General features: G+C 43.4%; 1 protein-coding gene across 1 annotated transcript in view; it reads right to left on the reverse strand.

The window, feature by feature from the left end:
- Positions 1-5,050, reverse strand: part of LOC137347958 (CDGSH iron-sulfur domain-containing protein 3, mitochondrial-like) — a 45,578-nt gene extending 40,528 nt beyond the window's left edge. The window contains exon 1 of the mRNA XM_068013024.1: positions 4,857-5,050. Within this exon, the coding sequence (XP_067869125.1) occupies positions 4,857-4,907 (51 nt within the window). The 5' untranslated portion in view covers positions 4,908-5,050. The remainder of the gene's footprint in view (positions 1-4,856) is intronic.
- Positions 5,051-21,717: the final 16,667 nt, after the last annotated feature.

Here is a 21,717-nt window from a genome sequence, read left to right on the forward strand (position 1 = left end):
CTGTGCAAAGCAAAGAGAAATTAGAGAGAACATTGTTGACAACAGTGTAGAGACCAGACGTTCAAGGAAACGGGCACAGGAATTAATGCCTCAAAAAACGAGGAGAAGTGGATGCTAGAAATATGATAATTGGGCATTAATTTATATAAACCAAAAAAAAGTTAAAACTATGTCAATGATATTGCGCATGCTCAATGCCCACGGCTTGACTCTGGTCGAGTTAAATAAAATTTTGCAACATTGTCACGCACTTGTAATTATTTTTTTTTCCTCGGATTAAAAACAATGTGTGTGTATTAAGACATTGTTAAAAACAGTGCACCCTTAACGGAGAGAAAATTCTGGAATTTCTGAGAGTGTGCAGCAGCTGCATTTTGTGACTCTGGGCAACAGCAGGAGAGAGAGGTCACATGGTGCAATGTGTCCACTTGGCTGTGTGTGGAACTGGCAGAAACCGGTTGAAACCAGTTAGTTCTGAGAGACTTTCCAACGAGGTGCAATGAAGAAAAGGAGCTATTTTATTCTCTCTCAGCAAAAATCTGCACATCGACTGGGTAAACTTAATGAGCACTAATGCTGTGGAAGATGAGTTTCTGGAGTGTGTTAGGGATGGTTTTCTAGAGCAGTATGTTGAGGAACCAACTAGAGAACAGCCTATTTTAGATCTAGTATTATGTAATGAGAAACGGCTAATTAATAGTCTTGTTGTAAAAGAACCTTTAGGGATGAGTGACCATAATCTGATAGAATTTAACATTATGTTTGAAAGTGAGGTAGTTCAATCTGAAGCCAGGGTGTTAAATTTGAACAAAGGAAATTATGAAGGTACGAGGGGTAAATTAGCTGAGGTGGATTGGAAAAATACATTAAAAGGTATGACAGTACATAGGCAATGGATAGTCTTTAAAGAAATATTACATAGTTTACAGGACCTGTACATTGCTTCAAGGCACAAAAACCCCAAAAGTAAAGGCAGTCAACCGTGGATAACAAAGAAAATTAAGGATTGTATTAGACTAAAAGGAAAGGCCTATAAAGCTGCCAGAAATAGTAGTAAACTTGAGGATTGGGAGGATTTTAGAATACAGCAAAGGAGGATGAAGAAACTGATAAAGGGAAAATAGAATATGAATGCAAGCTAGCAAAAATATAAACGAGGACTGTAAAGGCTTCTACAGATATGTGAAAAGGAAGCGTTTGGCTAAGACAAATGTAGGTCCATTACAGGCAGAGTCAGGAGAATTTATTATGGGGAATAGAGAAATGGCAGAGAAGCTAAATGATTACTTTGTGTCTGTCTTCACTGAGGAAGATACAAGAAATCTCCCAGAATTAGAGATCCAAGGGATTAGGGGGAATGAGGAATTGAAGGAAATTAGTATTAGTAAGAAGGTTGTACTGGAGAAATTAATGGGGTTGAAGGTTGATAAGTCCCCAGGTCTTGATATTCGACATCCCAGAGTGTTGAAAGAGGTAGCTATGAAGCTATTGGATGCATTGGTGATCATCTTCCAAAATTCTATATATTCTGGAGCGGTTCCTGCAGATTGGAATGTCACAAATATCACCCCATTATTTAAGAAGGGAGCGAGCGAGAAAACAGGGAATTACAGACCTGTTAGCCTTACATCAGTCATTGGGAAAATGCTAGAATCTATTCTAAAGGATGTGATAAATGGACACTTGGATAATAATGTTCTGATTGGGCATAGTCAATATGGATTTATGAATGGGAAATCAGGTTTGACAAACCTGTTACTAACAGAATTGATAAAGGGGAGTCGGTGAATGTGGTATACTTGGATTTTCAGAAGGCTTTTGATGAAGTCCTCCACAGGAGGTTGGTTAGCAAAATTAAAGCACATGAGATAGGAGGTAATATACTGGCATGGATTAAGGATTGGTTAATGGGCAGAAAGTAGGAATAAACGGGTCATTCTTGCATTGGCAGGCTGTGACTAGTGGGGTTTGCAGGGATCAGTGCTTTGGCCCCAACTGTTCACAAGATATATCAATTATTTGGATGTGGGGATGAAATGTAGTATTTCCAAGTTTGCAGATGACACAAAACTAGGTGGGAATGTCTGTTGTGAGGAAGATGCAAAGTGGCTTCAAGGGGATTTGGACAGACTTAGTGAGTGGGCAAGAATGTGGCAGATGGAATATAATGTGGAAAAATGTGAGGTTATCCACTCTGGTAGGATGTGCAGAGTATTTCTTAAATGTGAGAGATTAGAAAGTGTAGATGTACAAAGGGACCTGGGTGTCCTTGTCGATAAGTTACTGAAAGCTAACATGCAGGTGCAGCAAGCAATTAGGAAGGCTAATGGTATGTTGGCCTTTATTGCAAGAGGATTTGAGTACAGGAGTAGTGTAGTCTTGCTTCATTTGTATAGAACCTTGGTTAGATCGCACTTGGAGTACTGTGTGCAGTTTTGGTCTCCTTACCTTAGGGAGGATATTAATTGAACATACGGAGCAGGAGCAGGCCACCCGACCCTTCTAGCCCGCCCCGTTACCCAACAAACTCATGGCTGAACCGATTATTCTGCATTTCCACCTACCCCTGACAACCCCCCCCCCACCTCCCTGCTTACCAAGCATCTATCTACCTCTGCCTTAAAAATATTCAAAGACTCTGCTTCCACCGCCTTTTGAGGAACAGAATTGCAAAGACTCACAACCCTCTGAGAGAAAAGATTTCTCCTCATCTCTGTCTTAAATGAGCAACCCCTTATTTTTAAACAGTGACCCCTAGTTCTAGATTCTCCCACAAAGGGAAACATCCTTTCCACATCCACTCTGTCAAGACCCCTTAGGATTTTATATGTTTCAATCAAGTCGCCTCTTACTCTTCTAAATTTCAGCAGATACAAGCCTAGCCTGTCCGATCTTTGCTCGTAAGACAGCCCGCCCATTCCAGGTATTAGTCTACTAAACCTTCTCTGTACTGCCTTCAATGCATTCACATCCTTCCTTAAATAAGGAGATCAGTATTGTACACAGTACTCCAGATGTAGTTTCATCAATGCCCTGTATAGCTGAAGCATAACCTCCTTACTTTTGTATTCAATTCCCCTCACGATAAACGATAACATTCTATTAGCTTTCCTAATTACTTGCTGTACCTGCATACTAACCTTTTGTGATTCATGCACTAGGACACTCAGATCCCTCTGCATCTCAGAGCTCTGCAATATCTCATCATTTAGATAATCTTTTTTTATTCTTCCTGCCAAAGTGGACAATTTCATACTTTCCCAGATTATACTCCATTTCCCAGGTCTTTGCCTATTCACTTAACCTATCTGTTTCCTTTTGTAGCCTCATGTCCTCTTCACAAATTACTTTCCTACCTATCTTTGTGTCATTAGCAAATTTAGCAACCATACCTTCGGTCCCTTCATCTAGGTCATTTATATAAATTGTAAAAAGTTGAAGCCCCAGCACAGATCCCTGTGGCACACCACACATTACATTTTTCCATAGAGGGAGTACAACGAAGGTTCACCAACCTTGTTCCCAGGATAGCAAAACTGTCCTATGAAGATTGGGGAAATTGGGCCTATATTCTCTAGAGTTTTGAAGAATGAAACCTACAAAATACTTAAAGGGATAGACAGGGTAGATGGAGGTAAGATGTTTCCCCTGGTTGGGGAGTCTAGAACCAGGGGACACAATTTCAAAATAAGGGGGAAGCCACTTAGGACAGAGATGAGGAGAAATTTCTTTACTCAAAGGGTTGTGAATCTTTGGAATTCTCTACCCCAGAAGGGCAGTGGAAGCTCAGTCATTGAGTACGTTTAAAGTAGAGACTGACAGATTTCTAAATACAAATGACATAAAGGGATATGAGGATAGTGCGGGAAAAAGGCTTTGAAGTGGATGATCAGCCATGATCATATTGAATGGTGGGGCAGGCTCGATGGGCTCAATGGCCTACTCCTGCTCCTATATTCCTATAATATAGGAAATGAGGCAGCCAATTTGCACACAGCAAGCTCCTACAAATAGCAATGTGATAGTGACCAGATGATCAATTTTTCAGTGATGTTGGTTGAGAGATGTATATTGACCAGGGCACCAGGGGTAACTCCCCTACTCTTATAAAGTCATCGAGTCATTATAGCACAGAAGGAGGCTGTTTGGCCAATTGAGCCCCTGCCAGCTCTCTGCAGGGCAATTCAGTCAGTCCCATTCCCCTGCTCTAAACAATAGTCCTGCAAGTTTATTTCTTTCAAGTGTCCATCCAATTTCCTTTTGAAAACATTAATCATCTACCCTTCCACCACCCCCATCGGCATGAGTTCCAGGTCATTACCGCTCGCTGTGTAAAAAAAAATGTTCTTCCTCACATCCCCCCTGCATATCTTGCCCAACACCTTAAATCTGTGTTCCGTAATCCTTGTACCATCAACTAATGGCAAAGCTCTTCTTTGTCTACCTTATCTAAACGTGTCATAATCTTGTACACTTGTATGAAATCTCCCCGCAATTTCCTTTGCTCCAGGGAGAGAACAGTGCCATGGAATCATTTACGACCACCTGAGAGCCTCAGTTTAATGTTTCATCCGAAAAGAGTTCAGTGCTCCCTCAGTACTGACACTGGGAGTGTCAGCCTGGGATTATCTGGTGGAGTCTCTGGAGTGGGATTTAAACCCACAATTTGCTGAGACAGGGGCTTGAGTCCTCCTGAGCCAACAAACTTGATTTTTTTTTCTTTTAGAAGAATATTTAGAATAGTTATCCGGGTGGAAGAAAAAATAGCCCAGGATAAGGCTAACAACATTTTACATATTGACCAGATAAATAAGTCAACTGCAGGGAATTTGCTGTCACCAATTTGCCCCTCTTACCTGCAGTGACACTGCGCGGTGAACCAGACTCAGCGCCAGCAGCCCATTCATTGCACAGACGCTGTGTAAATTCACTCAGCCCAGTTTTGCCTTTTGAAAGGTTTGTTATTTGTGATCCTGTGTGGGCCAGGAAGGGCAAAAAGATTAAACTGTAGCCGGAAGATGAAGCTGCAATGTCCGCCCCTTTTTATTGTGGTTCCCGGGTCACCAAATCGAAGTTAAAAGCAGGAGGACAAAGTGTCCCCGAGACGTTTAAAAGTTTTTACAGAATAAAAGCAATCCAGGGACTGCACACTGGTATTTACTGAAGTTTCTTATCTCCACACCCCACCCCCCCCCCCCGCCCCCTTTCAGCTAAAATGGTCTTCTGATCCCCAGCACTTTCGAGGTTTACGAATGGTCCGTTAATTTGCAACATTATTTGTTGTAGCAAAAAACTTCCTTCTCCAATTTCAAGAGTTCAGTGTTTATCTGAAATTTCTAATGGAGCATTCAGACAAATTTTCCTCCTTTTTTTTTTTTGCATCCTCACCCCTATTCTTCAGCTGCCTGCCACAGAGAGAATGCATGCACAACCATGGACCCAAGTACTCAGCACCAGAAACCATCCAGGTCTAAGACTTCCTCCTGATGGACAGCTGACCACCTCTTGGTCTGTTTTGTAGGTGTCAGCTGTGGCTCGGTGACTAGCACTCTTGCCTCTGAGCCTCAGAAGGTCCTGATGTATAGTCCCACTCCAGGGACTTGAGCAGAAAGTTCAGGCTGACACTCCCGGTGTGGTACTGAGAGAGTGTTGCAATGTCGGAGGTGCCCTCTTTCAGACGAGCATGTGAAACCGAGGCCTCTGTCTGCCCTCTCAAATCCCGTGGTACTATTTCGAAGAGTTCTCCCCGGTGTCATGCTGCATCAAATCGACTAAAACAGATTACCTGGCCATTATGACACTGCTGTTTGTGGGAGCTTGCTGTGTGCAAATTGGCTGCCATGTTTCCCACATTAGACCAGTGTCTAACTTCAAAAGTACTTCAGTGGCTGTAAGGGCTTTAGGATGTCCTGAGGTTGCAACAGGTGCAATATAAATGCACGTTTGTCTTTTCTGTTTAACTGATTTCAGTCAGGGGGTGAGCAGGAGGTTTGGGGGGCGGGGGAGGGTTTCTACAATTACCCTCAGTATCACAAGGCAACAGAGGAAAAATATTGGCTGAGATTCATGCAGCTGACCTCTGCTGAACGGGGACACGCGTATACCTAAGATGAAGGCGCAATCAGACCTAGCTGTGATGCCCTATGTGGTTGAATAGTCCCCTAACATTCACAGTTGAGGCTTCCACATCATGAATTACCACTTGAATGAGGTACCAGAGAACAATAGAGATGCCTGGAATCATTCCTCAGAACAAATCAGAAAAGGGGAAGGAGGATATTGGCAGAAAATGGAAGGGGTGGGGAGGTGGGGGAGAAAGTGTGCCTGCTGAATTCAATTTAATTTAGACTGAGCGCCATAAAGTCACAGATGGAGAGTGTCTGTAATGAACCTATACTAGAATAAAAATTTAGAATAGTTGAAAAGTTGTAAGTCTGAGCAAACTTTGTATGACTTGATTTTGTCATTTTAAGACCAGCTGTGTAAAGGCAACTTAAGATTTTAAAAGCAAAAAAGGGAAATTTCTTGAGCACAACCCGGTTTACATACTAAAGAAATGCTTGCAGTGACTGTATAGAATCTCTTAGTCAGCTGGGACTGTATCCCCCTGAGCACTGGCTGTTGCAGGTTAGCCTCTGTACCAGACCAAAGAAGCAAGTCCCATATAAATGAATAATGCTGCTTCAAGCATGCTGTCCCTGTAAATTAGGGCACCACCAGGATGCCCCAGGATCTACAATGGTGCATATCCACGTCAAGAACAGTGACTTTGGTCAGGAGACAAATTCATATTTTCTACAGAATACAGACAGTGCAAAACTTCTTTTATCATTCTTGGGGTATGGGTGCCATTGGCAAGGCCAGTATTTGTTGCCATTCCCAGTCACCTTGCGATGGTGGGGGCCGCCTTCTTGAACCGTTACAGTCCGTGTGGATGCGTGGTAGCGGTTTGATACAAATGAATGACTTACTAGGCCACTGTAGAAGACAATTAACTCCAAATGTAGTTTGTTGGTAGGAAAGTGCTTTGTGACAAGGGAGCCAGGTTCCTCTCTGAGATTCGTGCATTAAAACTTGAGCCTGAATTTAAAAGATAGCTTTATAATATTATAAATAACACTCGGGCACAAACAAAAGGTGAAATAAATAATGGAATTGGATGAAAACTTGGAAAGGAAACTATTGCAGGGCTAAGGGGATAGAGTGGTAGCTCTTTCAGAGAGCCGGCACAGACACAATGGGCCGAATAGCCTCCATTCTGTGCAGTATCATTCTGTGATCCAAGAATCACTTTGTTATGGCAGAGCTCAATTCGATTTGGCACAGTTACTGTTGGGTCTGGTCATTAGAGGAAAATGCTCTTTAAAAAAAAAAGATTTCCAGAAGACATTTGATAAGGTGCCACATCAAAGCTTATTGCGGAAAGTAAAGGCTCAGGGTGTAGGGGGTAACACTTTGGCATGGATAGAAGATTGGCTAGCTAACAGAGTGTAGGCATAAATGGGTCATTTCTGATTGGCAAGATGTAATGAGTGGTGTGCCACAGGGATCAGTACTGGGGCCTCAACTTTTTACAATTTATATCAATGACTCGGATAAAGGGACCGAAGGTATAGTTGCTAAAGATGCTGATGATACAAAGATAGGTAGGAAAGTATGTTGTGAAGAGGACATAAGGAGGCTACAAAGGGATACAGATAGGTTAAGTGAGTGGGCAAAGATCTGGCAAATAGAGTATAAAGTGGGAAAATGTGAAATTGTCCATTTTGGCAGGAAGAATAAAAAAGAATAGTATCTAAATGGTGAGAGATTGCAGTGCTCTGAGATGCAGAGGGATCTGGGTGTCCTAGTGTTTGAATCGCAAAAGGTTAATATGCAGGTTCAGCAAGTAATTAGGAAAGCTAATAGAATGTTATCATTTATTGCGAGGGGAATTGAATACAAAAGTAGGGAAGTTATGCTTCAGCTACACAGGGCATTGATGAGACCACATCTGGAGTATTGTGTACAGTATTGGTCTCCTTATTTAAGGAAGGATGTAAATGTGTTGGAAGTAGTTCAGAGAAGGTTTACTAGACTAATACCTGGAACGGACAGGCTGTCTTACGAGGGAAGTTTGGACAGGCTAGGCTTGTATCCGCTGGAGTTTAGAAGAGTAAGAAGCGACTTGATTGAAATATCTAAGATTCTGAAGGGTCTTGACAGGGTGGATGTGGAAAGGATGTTCCCTCTTGTGGGAGAATCCGGAACTAGGGGTCACTGTTTAAAAATAAGGGGTCACCCATTAAAGACAGGGATGAGGAGAAATTTTTTCTCTGAGGGTCGTGAGTCTTTGGAACTCTCTTCCTCAAAAGGCGATGGAAGCAGAGTCTTTGAATATTTTTAAGGCAGCTGTTGATAGATCCTTGATAAGCAATGGGGTGAAAGGTTATCGGGGGTAGATGGAAATGTGGAGTTGAGGTTACAATCTGATCAGCCATGATCTTATTGAATGGCGGAGCAGGCTCGAGGGGCCGAGCAGCCTACTCCTGCTCCTAATTTGTATGTTCATATGCTCCTTTATATCACTTTTCATGACCTCAGGATGTGCCAAAGTGCTTTACAGTGAATGAAGTGCTTTTTGAACTGTAATCACCGTTGTAATGCAGAAAACGAGGCATCCATTTTACACACAGCAAGCTCTCACAGGGACATGATAATGACCAGATAATCTATTTTAGTAACATTGCCTGATTGATAAATATTGTCCAGGTCACTGGGGAGAAACCCCTGCTCTTTGAAATAGTGCCACGGGATCTTTTAATTCCACCTCAGAGGAGAGATAAGGCTTTGGCTTAGCAAAAGGTTGCACCTCTGACAGTGCAGCACTCCCTCAGTACTGCATTGAAGTGTTAGCCTAGATTAGTGTCTCTGGAGTGGGACTTGGACCCCTGACCTTTCTTGTGTAACAGTAAAAAAAAAATAACGTTAAATTAATCCTAACTTCCCAATGGATCAGTGGGTAAATCAGCCATGTGGTGTGGTACTAAGGTTTTGAGATTAAGAAATTTTCACCTTTAATACCTGGCCTGGGTTACTAAAACTGGTATTAGTGGCTCTAGGGAGAGTAAAGGATCAGCCAGGGTCTCATTCAGTCCCTCTCCAGCCAGTTTTGATAGAAAGTAGACATATATAGTGTCATCCATGCCTTTGTTACCTTAGACTTGACTATTCCAATGCAGTCCAGGCTGGCGTCCTAGATTCTACCCTCTGGAAACTTAAGGTCATCCAAAACCCAGCCACCCTGACCTTACTCGCACCAAGTCCCATTCACCCATCACCCCCGTGTTCACTGACCTACATTGACCTGGTCAAGGAATGCATCGATTTTAAAATTCTCAAATCCCTCCATGGCCTCACCCTCACCCTATCTCTGTAATCTCCTGCAGCCCACAAACCTGGTAATTCTGGTCTCTCATGCATCCTGAATGTAAATTCCTCTACCATTGGTGGCCGGGCCTTCCAAGCTTTGGAACTTCCTAAACCTCTCTACCTCTGTTTCTTCCTTTCAGACACTCTTGTTAAAACCTACCTCTTTGACCAAGCTTTTGGTGAACTGCACTAATATCGCCTTTTATGACTCCATGTCTAATTTTGCTTTATAACGCGCCGGTGAAGTGCCTAGGGACGTTTTATTATGTTAAAGGCATTATATAAATATACGTTATTAATATTGGGTAAGTACAGTATCAGGCTTGACTGTGATGCACACAGTGGCCAAATAGCCTGCACAGCTCACTGTGCTCAAGAGGGAAAAAAAAATTGAGCACAAAAGCCTCCAGCACCCTGTCCTCGAGCAAGGAGTCCGCTTCAGGCAAACAGCAAATTGCATGGTAAAACAAATTTATATATATTAAACTAAAGTAGAAATGTAACTTTTTATTCTGTTTGTGAAGTAGAGGTTTCTCAGTTTTATCTTTATAGCTGCAGAGTACGTGTGCCAGCTAATTCTGTTTTCGTGCAGTCCAAGGGCTGATTTAAAATGCAGATAACCGAGAGGGCAGTCACTTCCTCCTATTTTCATTCATGCTTCATCTGTCAAGAAGAGGAATGTCAGGATCAAAGGGCATTACCTCATATTTATTGGCTCTCTGCCAGAGGCAAGAGACTTCTGCAGTGATGCTGGCAGAGTTTGAAACCACACCTTTTTTCCCTCTTTATGCATTCAGAAGCAAGACCTTGAAGTGAAAGATAATACCCTGTGCAGTGAGGTTTTTAAACAATCCCTTAGTTCTGAGCGAGGAATGAGAAGTGAGTGGGCCTGCAACTAGGAGGGTCGTGCGATAGGGGTCCTTCGACCTTTCCTCTGACAAAAAAACCTTTCGACCTTCATAACCTTTACACGTCTCTCCCTTTTGTGTGTTCTGGTAGTTGTTAGCAGGTGCACTTCTCTGACCTGAAATACTCTGCAGATGCTCCTGTCATTTATTTCCCTGTGGTTGCAAGGACAAAAATAGAAGATTGTAAGCGTCATTACTTGTTGTGAAAGAGAGGGACGTTGCAGCATTATTGGTGTATTGAGCAGTTTGGCATGGTGAACAAGGGGATGCAGAATGGATGATAAACTTAGTGACAAAAAAAAGTGCATGAGCTCCTTGCATTTGTTGTTGAAGTTGAGGGTAGAATGACGCAGGGGAGAGGGATTTACAGAGATGGGTGGCACATATGGTTACATCGAGTCGACAGCACAGAAACAGGCCATTTGGCCCAACTGATTTACATGGTGTTTATACTCAGGTGCCTCCTCCCACAAACAGAAACATCATCTCCACGTTTACCCTATCAAACCCGTTCGTAATCTTAAGGACCTCTACCAGGTCACCCCTCAGCCATCACTTTTCTAGAGAAAAAAACCCGAGACTGTTCAACCTTTCCTGATAAGTTATATCCTTCCAGTTCTGGAATCATCCTTGTGAATCTTTTATGTACCTTCTCCAGTGCCTCTATATCTTATTTGACGGTCTTTAGTGCTGTTATTTTTTCTAATACTGTTTTCTTGCTGACTTTAAATCTAGTGAGTTCCAGTCCTTGATTTGTTAGTTTCCCTGGATTGTCAGGTATATGGTGGTGGAGAAAAAAGGCCTGGGGTTATCTTTGCTCTCCAAGATAATCCTGGAATAATGGGTGTTTGGCAGAGGAGAGTGACTATGTGGTCCAGTTAAATCTGCTCTTGGATGGTGTTACGACCAGGTGAGAAGGGGTCTAGGGTTTCCCTCTCAGCCTTTGCCTGGTTTAACCATAACAGGGTTTAATTTTAAAACACCATGTTTTTAGCTCCCCCCTCAGTGAATTCTTGTTCACTGCTTTCCAATTGTCTCTTTGGCCTCCTTATCTTGAGAGACAATGGGTAAGCGCCTGGAGGTGGTCAGTGGTGTGTGGAGCAGCGCCTGGAGTGGCTATAAAGGCCAATTCGAGAGTGACAGGCTCTTCCACAGGTGCTGCAGAAAAATTTGATTGTCGGGGCTGTTACACAGTTGGCTCTTCCCTTGCGCCTCTGTCCAATTGTAATTGTAAGGCACAGAAATCAATCAGACAGGTTTTCTTAGATTTAAACAAGAAAGGTGGAAGTTTATTAATCTTAAACTCTAATTCGGTTAACGACTACGAATATGCATACATGATAAACACACGCAGATAGAGACAGAAAAAGTAGAAAGGATAAAGGGGAAAAGTTTGAGGCAATGGCTGGGTTCTATTTACGGTCCTTTGAGTTCGATGTGGAGTCTTTGGTGGCCGGTACGTCTTGCCGTTTCGTTGGGGCACAGTGCATGCTTTAACTTGTTAAAATGTAGGAGTCTTTTCTCTCTCTTGAGGTTTAAGTGACTTCAGTAGATCCGGTGATTAGTGAGAGAGGCTGTCTTCTTCCAAGTTCAGTTGCAATCTGCAGTCTGACCCAAGCTGTCCTGTGAACAGTTCAAAACCAGACCTGGGCCAGCAGGTTAGTCATGTGACTCGCTGTTTAAACAAACTCCTACGTTTGTGGATTTCAAAGCTCCCGATGGGGGGATGTGGGGGGTTTGTAGTGCTGTCTCTTACACCATTGCCCAGACCAATCTCTGTTAATTGAATCAGTGACCAGTTCCCATTGTCTTTTCCTGGATGACTGTCTCTTAGAATGCAATTTTTTCCCCCAGCCACTACTGATCTCTTTAAACAAGTCATCTCTCCACTCCAGCAACAGTTTAAAATTAATGTTCATGTGACAAAATTAATATGCCTAATTTTTGTTAGGTGGGAGTCTTCATGACAATGGTTAAACCTGTTGTGCCCCAGAAACAAGTGCTGGAAAATAGGATTAGAATAGATCGGTGCTTGATGGCCAGCAGGGACATGATGGGCCAAAGGGCCTGTTTCTGCGCTGTCTAACTCTATGACTCTAATTGTTCAGCTGTGCGCCCCTTAGTCTTGGCAGTAGCAAAGATGGGGGAGGGGGTCATGCCAGGAGGAATGACTATGGTAGGAGTTGATAAGGGTTTTATTGGAGAAAAATCAATAGCATAAGCATTGCAGCAAATGAAGGGCCAGTTGGGAGTTTGAAAGTGGAGTTGGAAAGTGACAGGGATGGATGCAGGAGAATGTAATTTTGGAAGGTCAGTGTGGTTGAGAAATACAAGAAAGTAGTCAGAGATGGCCTTGTCTGTGATTAAAACAAAGGGAGTTGCATGGCCATGGGCCATACCAAGGTTGAGGGAGTGGCTATAAATATGGGTATGAGATTTTATAAGGAGGAAGGGGTTAGGCAAGGTCAAGGGCAGTGAATTTAGAAGAGAGAGGGCAAGGGGAGCTGAGATGGAAATTGAAATAATCAAGGATGAGGAGTCATTCGATGCAGAGCTGATGGAGGCTATCTCATGGAGAAGCTCTGGGTGGGGAGCCTGTAGACAATAATGATCTTAAGGGAGTGATGAGAAGATACTAGATTAGGGGGACTAAGATGTGACTTGGTGGTGGGGGCCACATCTCAATAGTTTACAGGGCAGGTCCAGAGTTGCCAAGTGTGGTTGAATGTATTCCTGGAGGTTTCATCACATGACTGCCTGCTGCCAACTGCCCTGTCGCCACACTCCAACCATTGGTCTCTCAGCACGACCAATTGAGAGGCCAATAGATTCTTTGTTACACAATTGGATGATTCCCAACTCTCAAACAGAATTTTTCCCCCTCATCTGCAATATTTTTAGAATTAATAAACTAAAGTGTTAAAAATGAAAATAAACCAAATTTTGTTTTTACTACTCCTATGAACCCCACCCCCAAGTTTGTTTGCAGCAGTATCCTGGAGATATATCTTCAATTCCTGGAGACTCCAGGGCCAATCCTGGAGGGTTGGCAACCCCAGGCAGATCGTGAAAAGGTGGGAAGACTTCAGTTGCCACTAATGAGCCATTGCTTGAGCAAAGCCAAGATGTCAATACAGTCGTCCAGGGCCCAGCTTGGGAATGTGACATTTTATAGGGAAATGTAGAGGGGAATGGTGATTAATGATCCACTGGCAGCGTCCAACGGGGTAGTGTTGAGCAGACTTAGGAAGGTGCTGGGGCCGGTCAGGAATGTGGGTGAGAGAGCAGGTTGGAGTAACTTGGGGTTTCTGCTCCGAGCGACACTTTAGAGATTGCTATGAGAGGCACAGGAACAAGGGATATTCAACATAGATGGTGGCAAGAGAGTAGGAAGGTGCAAAAGTCGTGATGGGTTGGCGGTAGGAACTGTGAAAGATGGCATACCTGGGTGCCAGCAAGCAGAGGAGGCAGCAAAGGAGGGATAGTGAAAAAAAGGGGGGAGATAAAAGCTCGGGTCCGGAGCATGTAATGGACACGAGCGGTGACATAGATTAGGAGCTACATGTGTTGGTCATAAACAGAGGATCTTTCCCCTGATTCCAAGCACCGGATGTATCAAAACTTGTTATGCTGTGAACATTTGGTACTTTACTGTTACAATAAGTGTTACATTATCTAATTAACCAACTGTCAGCTTACGGGTGCCAACATTCACTGGATCAACAATCTCACCAAACACTAAAGGACTCCATTAAGCAAGGATCGCAAACTCAACACAAGTTGTCTGTTTGTGTTATAAAGTGAGTCCCTGAGCTTTCATTGAGTTTCTCGCTATGTCCCTCTCTCCCTCTATCTATGTTCCTTCAGTGGGCCTATCCCTCTGGTTAAGCTACAGGAGGGTGGTTACAAGTTATTGTGTTTTAAGTCAAGCAGCATAACCCACTGATGTAGCAGAGCATAGCCTGTTCCTTATTTTTGTATTTATTACATGAGGAAACAAGAACTCGGAGCAGGGGTAGACCATGTGGCCCATCGAGCCTGCTCCGCCATTCAATGTGATCATGGCTGATCTTGGGCTTCAATTCCACTTTCCTGCCCATTCCCCATATCCCTTGATTCTCTGCGAGACCAAAAATCTGTCTATCCCAGCCTTAAATGTATTCAATGATGGAGCATCCACAACCCTCTGGGGTAGAGCATTCCAAAGATTCACAACCCTTTGAGTGAAGTAATTTCTCCTCATCTCAGTCGTGAATGATTGACCCCTTATCCTGAGACTGTGTCCCCGTGTTCTAGATTCCCTGACCAGTGGGAACAATCTCTCAGCTTCTACCCTATCAAGCCCTTTCAGAATCTTGTATGTCTCAATGAGATCACCTCTCATTCTTCTGAATGACAGAGAATATAGACCCAATTTACTCAGCCAATCATCATAGGACAACCCCCTCATCCCAGGGACCAATTTAGTAAATCTTCACTGCACTGCCTCCAGTGCAAGTAAATCCTTTCTTAAATGTGGAGACCTAAACTGCACACAGTATTCCAAGTGCAGTCTCACTAAAGCCCTGTACAATTTTAGTAAGACTTCTTTATTCCTGTACTCTAATCCCCTTGCAATAAAAGCCAACATGCCATTTGCCTTCCTAATAGCCTGCTGCACCTGCATGTTAACTTTGTGCGTTTCTTGTACACATGGACAAGTTGTGCTGATCAACTGAGACCAATGCAATGATTGCTGTACACGTTCCGTTGCTGTGAAATATAAGTATCTTAATTTATGTCTGCAATAAAATTAGGTAGAGCTAGACAGCAACGCAGGCTAAATGACCTATTTCTGTGCTGTATGCTCTTATACGTAATTCTGTGCAATTTTACCTGGCCTCGTCTTAATGATTGTTTTCCCAGTCACTTTTGAAAAGATTGTAGCGGTTCATGTTAAAGATTAGTTTAGATCATGAAGGGATCCTATTGTTGGACCCCCAGGTAATGCTACTGTTAGATATTGCATTGTATAGGCATAATCCTGAATGTAGACAAATTTAGCAATGACGAGTTGAGAAACTTCCTGATGTCTCTTGTGTGAATGACAACCGTCTGCCATCAACAGAATGTACTGCTTTAGCATCCAGTTTCTGATGACTAATCTTCATACCTAGCTCAGGGAGTAGCTTATAAAATGTGCTAATTCCTTGATTGTGATGACTGAATATCAAATACATCAGCCACTCCCACAGTGTCTCTCACTTTGCATCATCCAAAACTCTGCCACCCAATGTCCTGACATGCATCGAGTCCCGTCCACCTATCATCCCTGTGCTCGCTGACGTACACTGGTTCCTGTGTATTCATCGCCTCGATTTTAAATCAGCTGGGTTGGCATACCTGGATAGATACCACCGAGGCTGTGCGTCAACGTATTAAATTTTAAATCCCATTAATTTGGCCTTTAGCTCAAGTTGCTGATACAAAGAGATATTAGTATTCTGATTTGGGATTTATGCACTGGCAGGGCACCAGCATTAAAAACATCCTTTCCCAAACCTCCAGGACCGTAAAACTCACACTGAGTAAGTGACATAAGTAACAATAGTTGTTAAATTGCTGTGGCTTGATTGGCAAGACTCAGAGACATGTGGGCCTATGACACTGGGGTGATTGGACAGCCCCAAGCCATCAGTTAAGGCAGCTTTCAAGTCCATCCCACATTTGCTCAGATTTGATGCAGTGATGAAGTTGCAAGGGTCTTACATTTATACTGTTTTTCATGACCGTGGCACTTTAGTCAATTATGTACCTTTTATTAACTTTACAACAGTCACTACACTTTTTATTAATGTCGGAATCAGGGCAGCTAATTTGCACACAGCGATGTCCCACAAACAACAATGTGATAATGACCAGATGATCTGTTTTAGTGATGTTGGTTGAGGGACAAATATTGACCAGGACACTGGGAAGAACTCCCCCGATCTTATTTGAAATATTGCCTTGGGATCTTATACGTGCACCTGAGGGGGCAGACAGGGCTTCGCTTTAACATCTCATCTGAAAGACGGCATCTCCGCCTGTGCAGCACTCCCTCAGTATTGCACTGGGAGTGTCAATATAAATTACATGGGCAAATTTCATGGAATGGTGCCCATCACCTTCTGACACAAAAAACAGACATGACACCAAAGCAAATAAACAAGATAAATTATTTTCGTTTTTGAACAATTTGCTTTTTAGTAAAAATGTAATCCTTCATAGCAAAATATCTCTCTTACATTTGCTCAATTCACATGTTGTGCACAGGCAACATGGCCATCTCTAAACAGTCCTGTGTATAATTGCAAAGTTATTTAAAAAAAAACAAATAAATAAAACCAGACAGATAAATCTCTTTCTAAGGCAAAATGTTTTCCATAGAAATATTACAAATGAGAATATTTAGATTTTTTTCTTTTTTCCCCACTTTTGACAAATATTTGAAATGAGTTTATTTACAAATCGGGTGAAGCACCTGTACAACTTATACCCAGAGTTACAAACATCAGACTATTTTTTTAAAAAAAAAAGCAGAAAGGGTTCACCTGCAGAGTAATCCATTCTCTGCCTTGATACGGTTGTTTTATTTTGAAAAACCTCTCCCTCTGATTTCCTTCTCTCCGCTGCAGACAAAATCTGATGAGCTGCCGATTCATGCGATCTGGCGCGTGATCCTGGATGGGGAGGGTCAGTTGGCAATTCTGCTGTGGGAGGCTTCACCACAGAGCAATCCTATCCTTCTCCAAATAGTCACACGCATGTTTCCTACAGTGGGGAGGGGGTCATGAGGTTTGAAGCATTAACCCTCCAGATTGTGCACGGGAGAACGTGCAGTATCCCTACTACCCCACACCAGCTGCAATCAACTGACTGGGCATAGCCAGGTGGCCCCAAAACTGGGATCTTCCAGATGTGTGTGCACGCAACTCAAGTTGCACACTGGGCATTGCACTGAGTCACAGTGGGTATCCTGCTATTCTAGGGTAAGCCTCTAAAAAGATTAACATATTGAATTTTTTAAAAAAATGTTTTTAAAAAGCATGGTTCAATTTATAAATGTGCCATAATCTACAATGAAAAGTTTTTACAATGACACTTTTTCTTCAATTATTTACATTACTTGCGCAGTATCCCGATGCTACACCATTTGTCGAAATGTCTGTGGCTATGGTTTAACACTGGTTTATATGACTTTGCCACCAACTCTACCAAAAACAGCTAAGCCAGACTACAGTGCGTCAGACCACTGCCAATCACAAGACACCCACTGCTCCCACGTTTAAAAAGTGCATAGGAAAACAAATAACCAATTACAATGGAGACAAAAACTGGATCATCCAAGTCTGTCCCCACTTCAACACCTTTATTACATTATCTACTTTTAAAAACCATGGAGAGTTACAATTAGAACCATCCTCTGCAGCTTGAACCCAATTGACCCATGGTATCAAGAGGAGGGTGGTTGTTGGTCATGTTTCTGATATGTACACCACCTGTGAACATGCCTCATCATCTTTGAATCCTGACCATGGGAGGTTTCCTCTTTGTGTTACCTGTAGGGTTGCCAACTCTGATAGACACAGGCCCCCGGAAACTTACAGCCCCCTCAACAAGAGGGCTGGTGGCGGGGGGAAGAAATTGAGTGGGAGGCGAAGGGGGCTATTCCCGACCCCACTGTAATTTTAAGTGGGGCAGCGGCGGTGAGAAATGGCCCGCCTGCCCCAGCCCAATCAAGGCCCTTAATTGGCCAATTAACTCACACTTAAGGGTTTTCTCTCGCATGGCTGGTACTTTACCCGTGGCAGCTGAACGGCAAAGGCCTTTTTACTGGCTGGGGATCTAACACCCTGTGCCCCCACAGAGGGCTGCCCCAGAAGCCCCAACTGCCCCACCATACAACACTCCCAACCACCGCCACCCCCCCCCCAGTTGCCCCCCCTTGCCTTGCCGGGGTTCTGGTTGATTGTCCCAGGCAAGGCCCCAAAAACATACCTTAGTTCCGGGGCCATCCTTCCTCTTGCCTCCAATGGCTGGGTGTAGGCCCAGCAGTGGCCACTACTCCCGGTGTCAATGCTAGGACTAAGAGCTGCTGGCCCGCTGATTGGTCGGTAGCTCCATTGGGCAAGACCCCCTGCAGCAAGGAGGTGGAAGTCCCGCCCAACGACAATTAAGGGCCTCAGGAGTGAAAAATCCCAGAGTGGCTCCCTAGGCCTGGTGGAGGCAGGCTTGCCCCCTGACCTTTTGGTCGGAGGGCGAGGCTTCCGCCCCCAACATAAAATTCTAGCCATGGTCCTGACGGTTTCATCACATGACCTCGAACTGCCCCGCCCACCTTGGTTGTCTGGCACGTCCAAACTCTCATTGCACCACCTTCCCTCACCAAGAAACGAACAGACGCTTTGTTGCTTGATTGGATGGTTCTTGACTCTGTGAAAGAGCTAATCTCCCAACCCCCAATCTGCACTATGTTTTAACTAATAAACTAAAGAGTTCAAAGAAAATGAAAACAAAACAGTTTTATTTTAATGCTCCTATAATTTTTCTCAGGGGTTTGCTCCCAGCAGTGTCCTACAGATTAATCTTCAATTCCTGGAGACTCCAGGTCAATCACTTAATCAAATCGTAAGTCCCTTTTTGTAAAGAACACCCTTTACGATTCGGATGCACCTAGCTCACAGAGGAAAACTTCCCTCTAACATAACTCAAGTTACATTCCTCTCAGTATAAACAACAAAAACCTCTGCCCAAAATCGCACTACCATCATTTATCAGTGGGTTATTGGAGAATACGTTATATTACTTCCATATACAAAAGGCTTGCATTATATCTGACTTACTTACGATGTTTTACTTAGAAAGGGTGCAATTACCAATTAACCAAGTTTTCTCAGACTGAAATTGATGCCATTAAAAGTATCGATTTGGCAGCAAAGTCCAACCTGAATCCAGTTGCAACCTTTTGATTCACCTTTGAAAACGCATCTCTCTCAGCACTGCGAGAGGTTCAAACATATCACATTTTCAAAAACGAAAGAGAACCGAGAATGTGTTGCCCCTCAAATGCATCAGGGGGATTCTACACCTCGCTGGCACCCTAGTTAGCTTGGTTAGAAAAGGCCCAGGCCCAACAGCATTGGCAAGCCTCTCTCCTTTGCTGTCTTCCTTCCCTTAAGGGGCTGCCAACTCTGGTTGTACCTGGAGGTTTCATCACATGATCCCATGCCTTCCATCGGTCACCTGACATGTCCACCCTCGTAGCATATCCCATTTGGAAAGTAAAAAGACTCATTACCCGATTGGATGGTTCTTGACTGTTTGTTCACTGGCCCTTTCCTTCCCAGCCACACCACCATTTTTTTATAACTAATAAATGAAAATCTTCAAAGAAAATGAAGCAGCGTCCTGGAGATTAATCTTCAATTCCTGGAGACTCTGGGGTTGGCAACCACCACCCCACCCCCCACAAAGTCCTTTTGATATCATGCACCTCTGTTGCTAAGAGGGCAGCCAACCTCCAGGCCACTGCCTATCCTATTTCTGTGTTACCAAAAGGGAGCAGCAAGGGCTCTGTCCCCCTCCCCTAAACCCGAGATATTCACCCTCCCCAAGTAGCAAAACCCATATTACAAAAAGGGGCAGAGTTGGAGTGCAGAAACTATGCATCTTCACACTCAGTGCCACCCTAAGATGCGGCTGCTATACGGCAAATTCCAGGTGGCATTGTCAACACGTATTTTCATAATCTAGGGCCTTGTTACAACTGGAGGTGAGACGGTAACTTATTCTGTTCCTTTCTCGTTCAGGTGGCTTACCTGTACCTTTGGAACTGGCATTTGAAGCCCTAAAGTGCGGCGTGACCATAGCTAAAGAAAAAGACAGCACCCTCATCCAATGATGTAATGATTCAATGTACTGGACTCAAGAACCAAGGCAGCCAACAAGATGGTAGAAAAAAACGTAGCAAAATTGTGTTTCACTTCCTGGCTCTACTTGAAGAAAATTCACCTTCTGCACCTAACCCAATGTGGGACCGTTCTCAGTTAGTGCTGTTTATCATGGTTGAGCCTTACCCTGTCCTAAACTAATACATCCACAAGCTGGCTTGCTCACAAATATGCACACGTGCTTTCCGCAAGAATCATTAAACAGCGATCAGGCGCAAGATCTCCAGTTGACTTTGACACCTCTAATTCAGAGACGCTGAGATCATTCTGAGCCCCAACTTCTGAATAAGGCAGAGACCAAGGACTGAGCCTCAGACCCTCCTGGAAATGAACAAAAAAAATACGCACAGTTTTTATACAATAATTAAATTAGACTACATTGGAAGCAGTAAATAGTGCCCTTTCCAGCTCTCCTTCCAGTTAGCGGTGTCTTTTCACCTAATGGCATCAAGCCATTAATACCCCCATTCTCCACATGTCCCACTTACAAAGCCACAGCTCCCCTCCACATCCAGAGGGAACACCACTGTCCTAACCAAACAAGACCCCTCCAACTCTCTGCAGGTCTATCACAGCAACCCAATCACACACTGAAGTCCAAAAACACCCAACGTCCCAGATATGACCCTTTCTTTCAAGTGAAGGAGCAGTTAGAGAATGGGCCGGCTGGCTAGAAAGCTGGGTTATAATCAGCATGAAAAACCCATCAGTTTGAACCCCTATTACTTGAGGAATGACAAACAATGGCAGAGGGTTAGGAGCCCTGAGAATATGCTGCTTTCCTTGACCTAATACAAGTTGAATTTTTAATTTTAATTTTTAAAGGGGGAATTTCCTAACAATATAAAACTGTGAAGATTTCCTTCACCACCTTCCTCATCTGCAGGACTAGCTGTGCAACTACCTCTTCATTATTGCAGCACCCCCTCAATAGCACCTACTCTTTTGTACAGTTCCTGCAGGTTATATTTACAATGGTTTACAGATAAAGCTGCTGCTAATTTTTTTTTTTAAATTGTAGTTTTTCTTGAAAAATACTTTTAAATCCTTTTGAGCGCGGCAATTTCTGCCAAAAGGATCCTTTTACCATGTCGAGCAGAATTTGGGAAGTATCTCACTGGGGTTGCCAACTCTGGACATATTCCTGGAGGTTTCATCATATGACCTCCAGCCTCCAACCACCCTGCCCCCACACTCACGCCATTGGCTGCTCAACAGCTCCATCACCCTGGCAGCCCACCTTCCCATGGCCAATCAGAAAGCGGACAGCTTCTTTGTTACCCGATTTGGGTGATTTTTTAAACTGTCGGCCAAACAGTCCTTTATTCCCATGTCCAATTGTGATTTTTAAGACTAGTAAACAAAAGTTTACAAATAAAATTAATTGGAAAAAAAACAACTTTTTATTGCCTCCTATGCTTTTTCTG

Source organism: Heterodontus francisci, chromosome 33, assembly GCF_036365525.1.
Source record: "Heterodontus francisci isolate sHetFra1 chromosome 33, sHetFra1.hap1, whole genome shotgun sequence".
NCBI classification, from domain to species: domain Eukaryota; kingdom Metazoa; phylum Chordata; class Chondrichthyes; order Heterodontiformes; family Heterodontidae; genus Heterodontus; species Heterodontus francisci.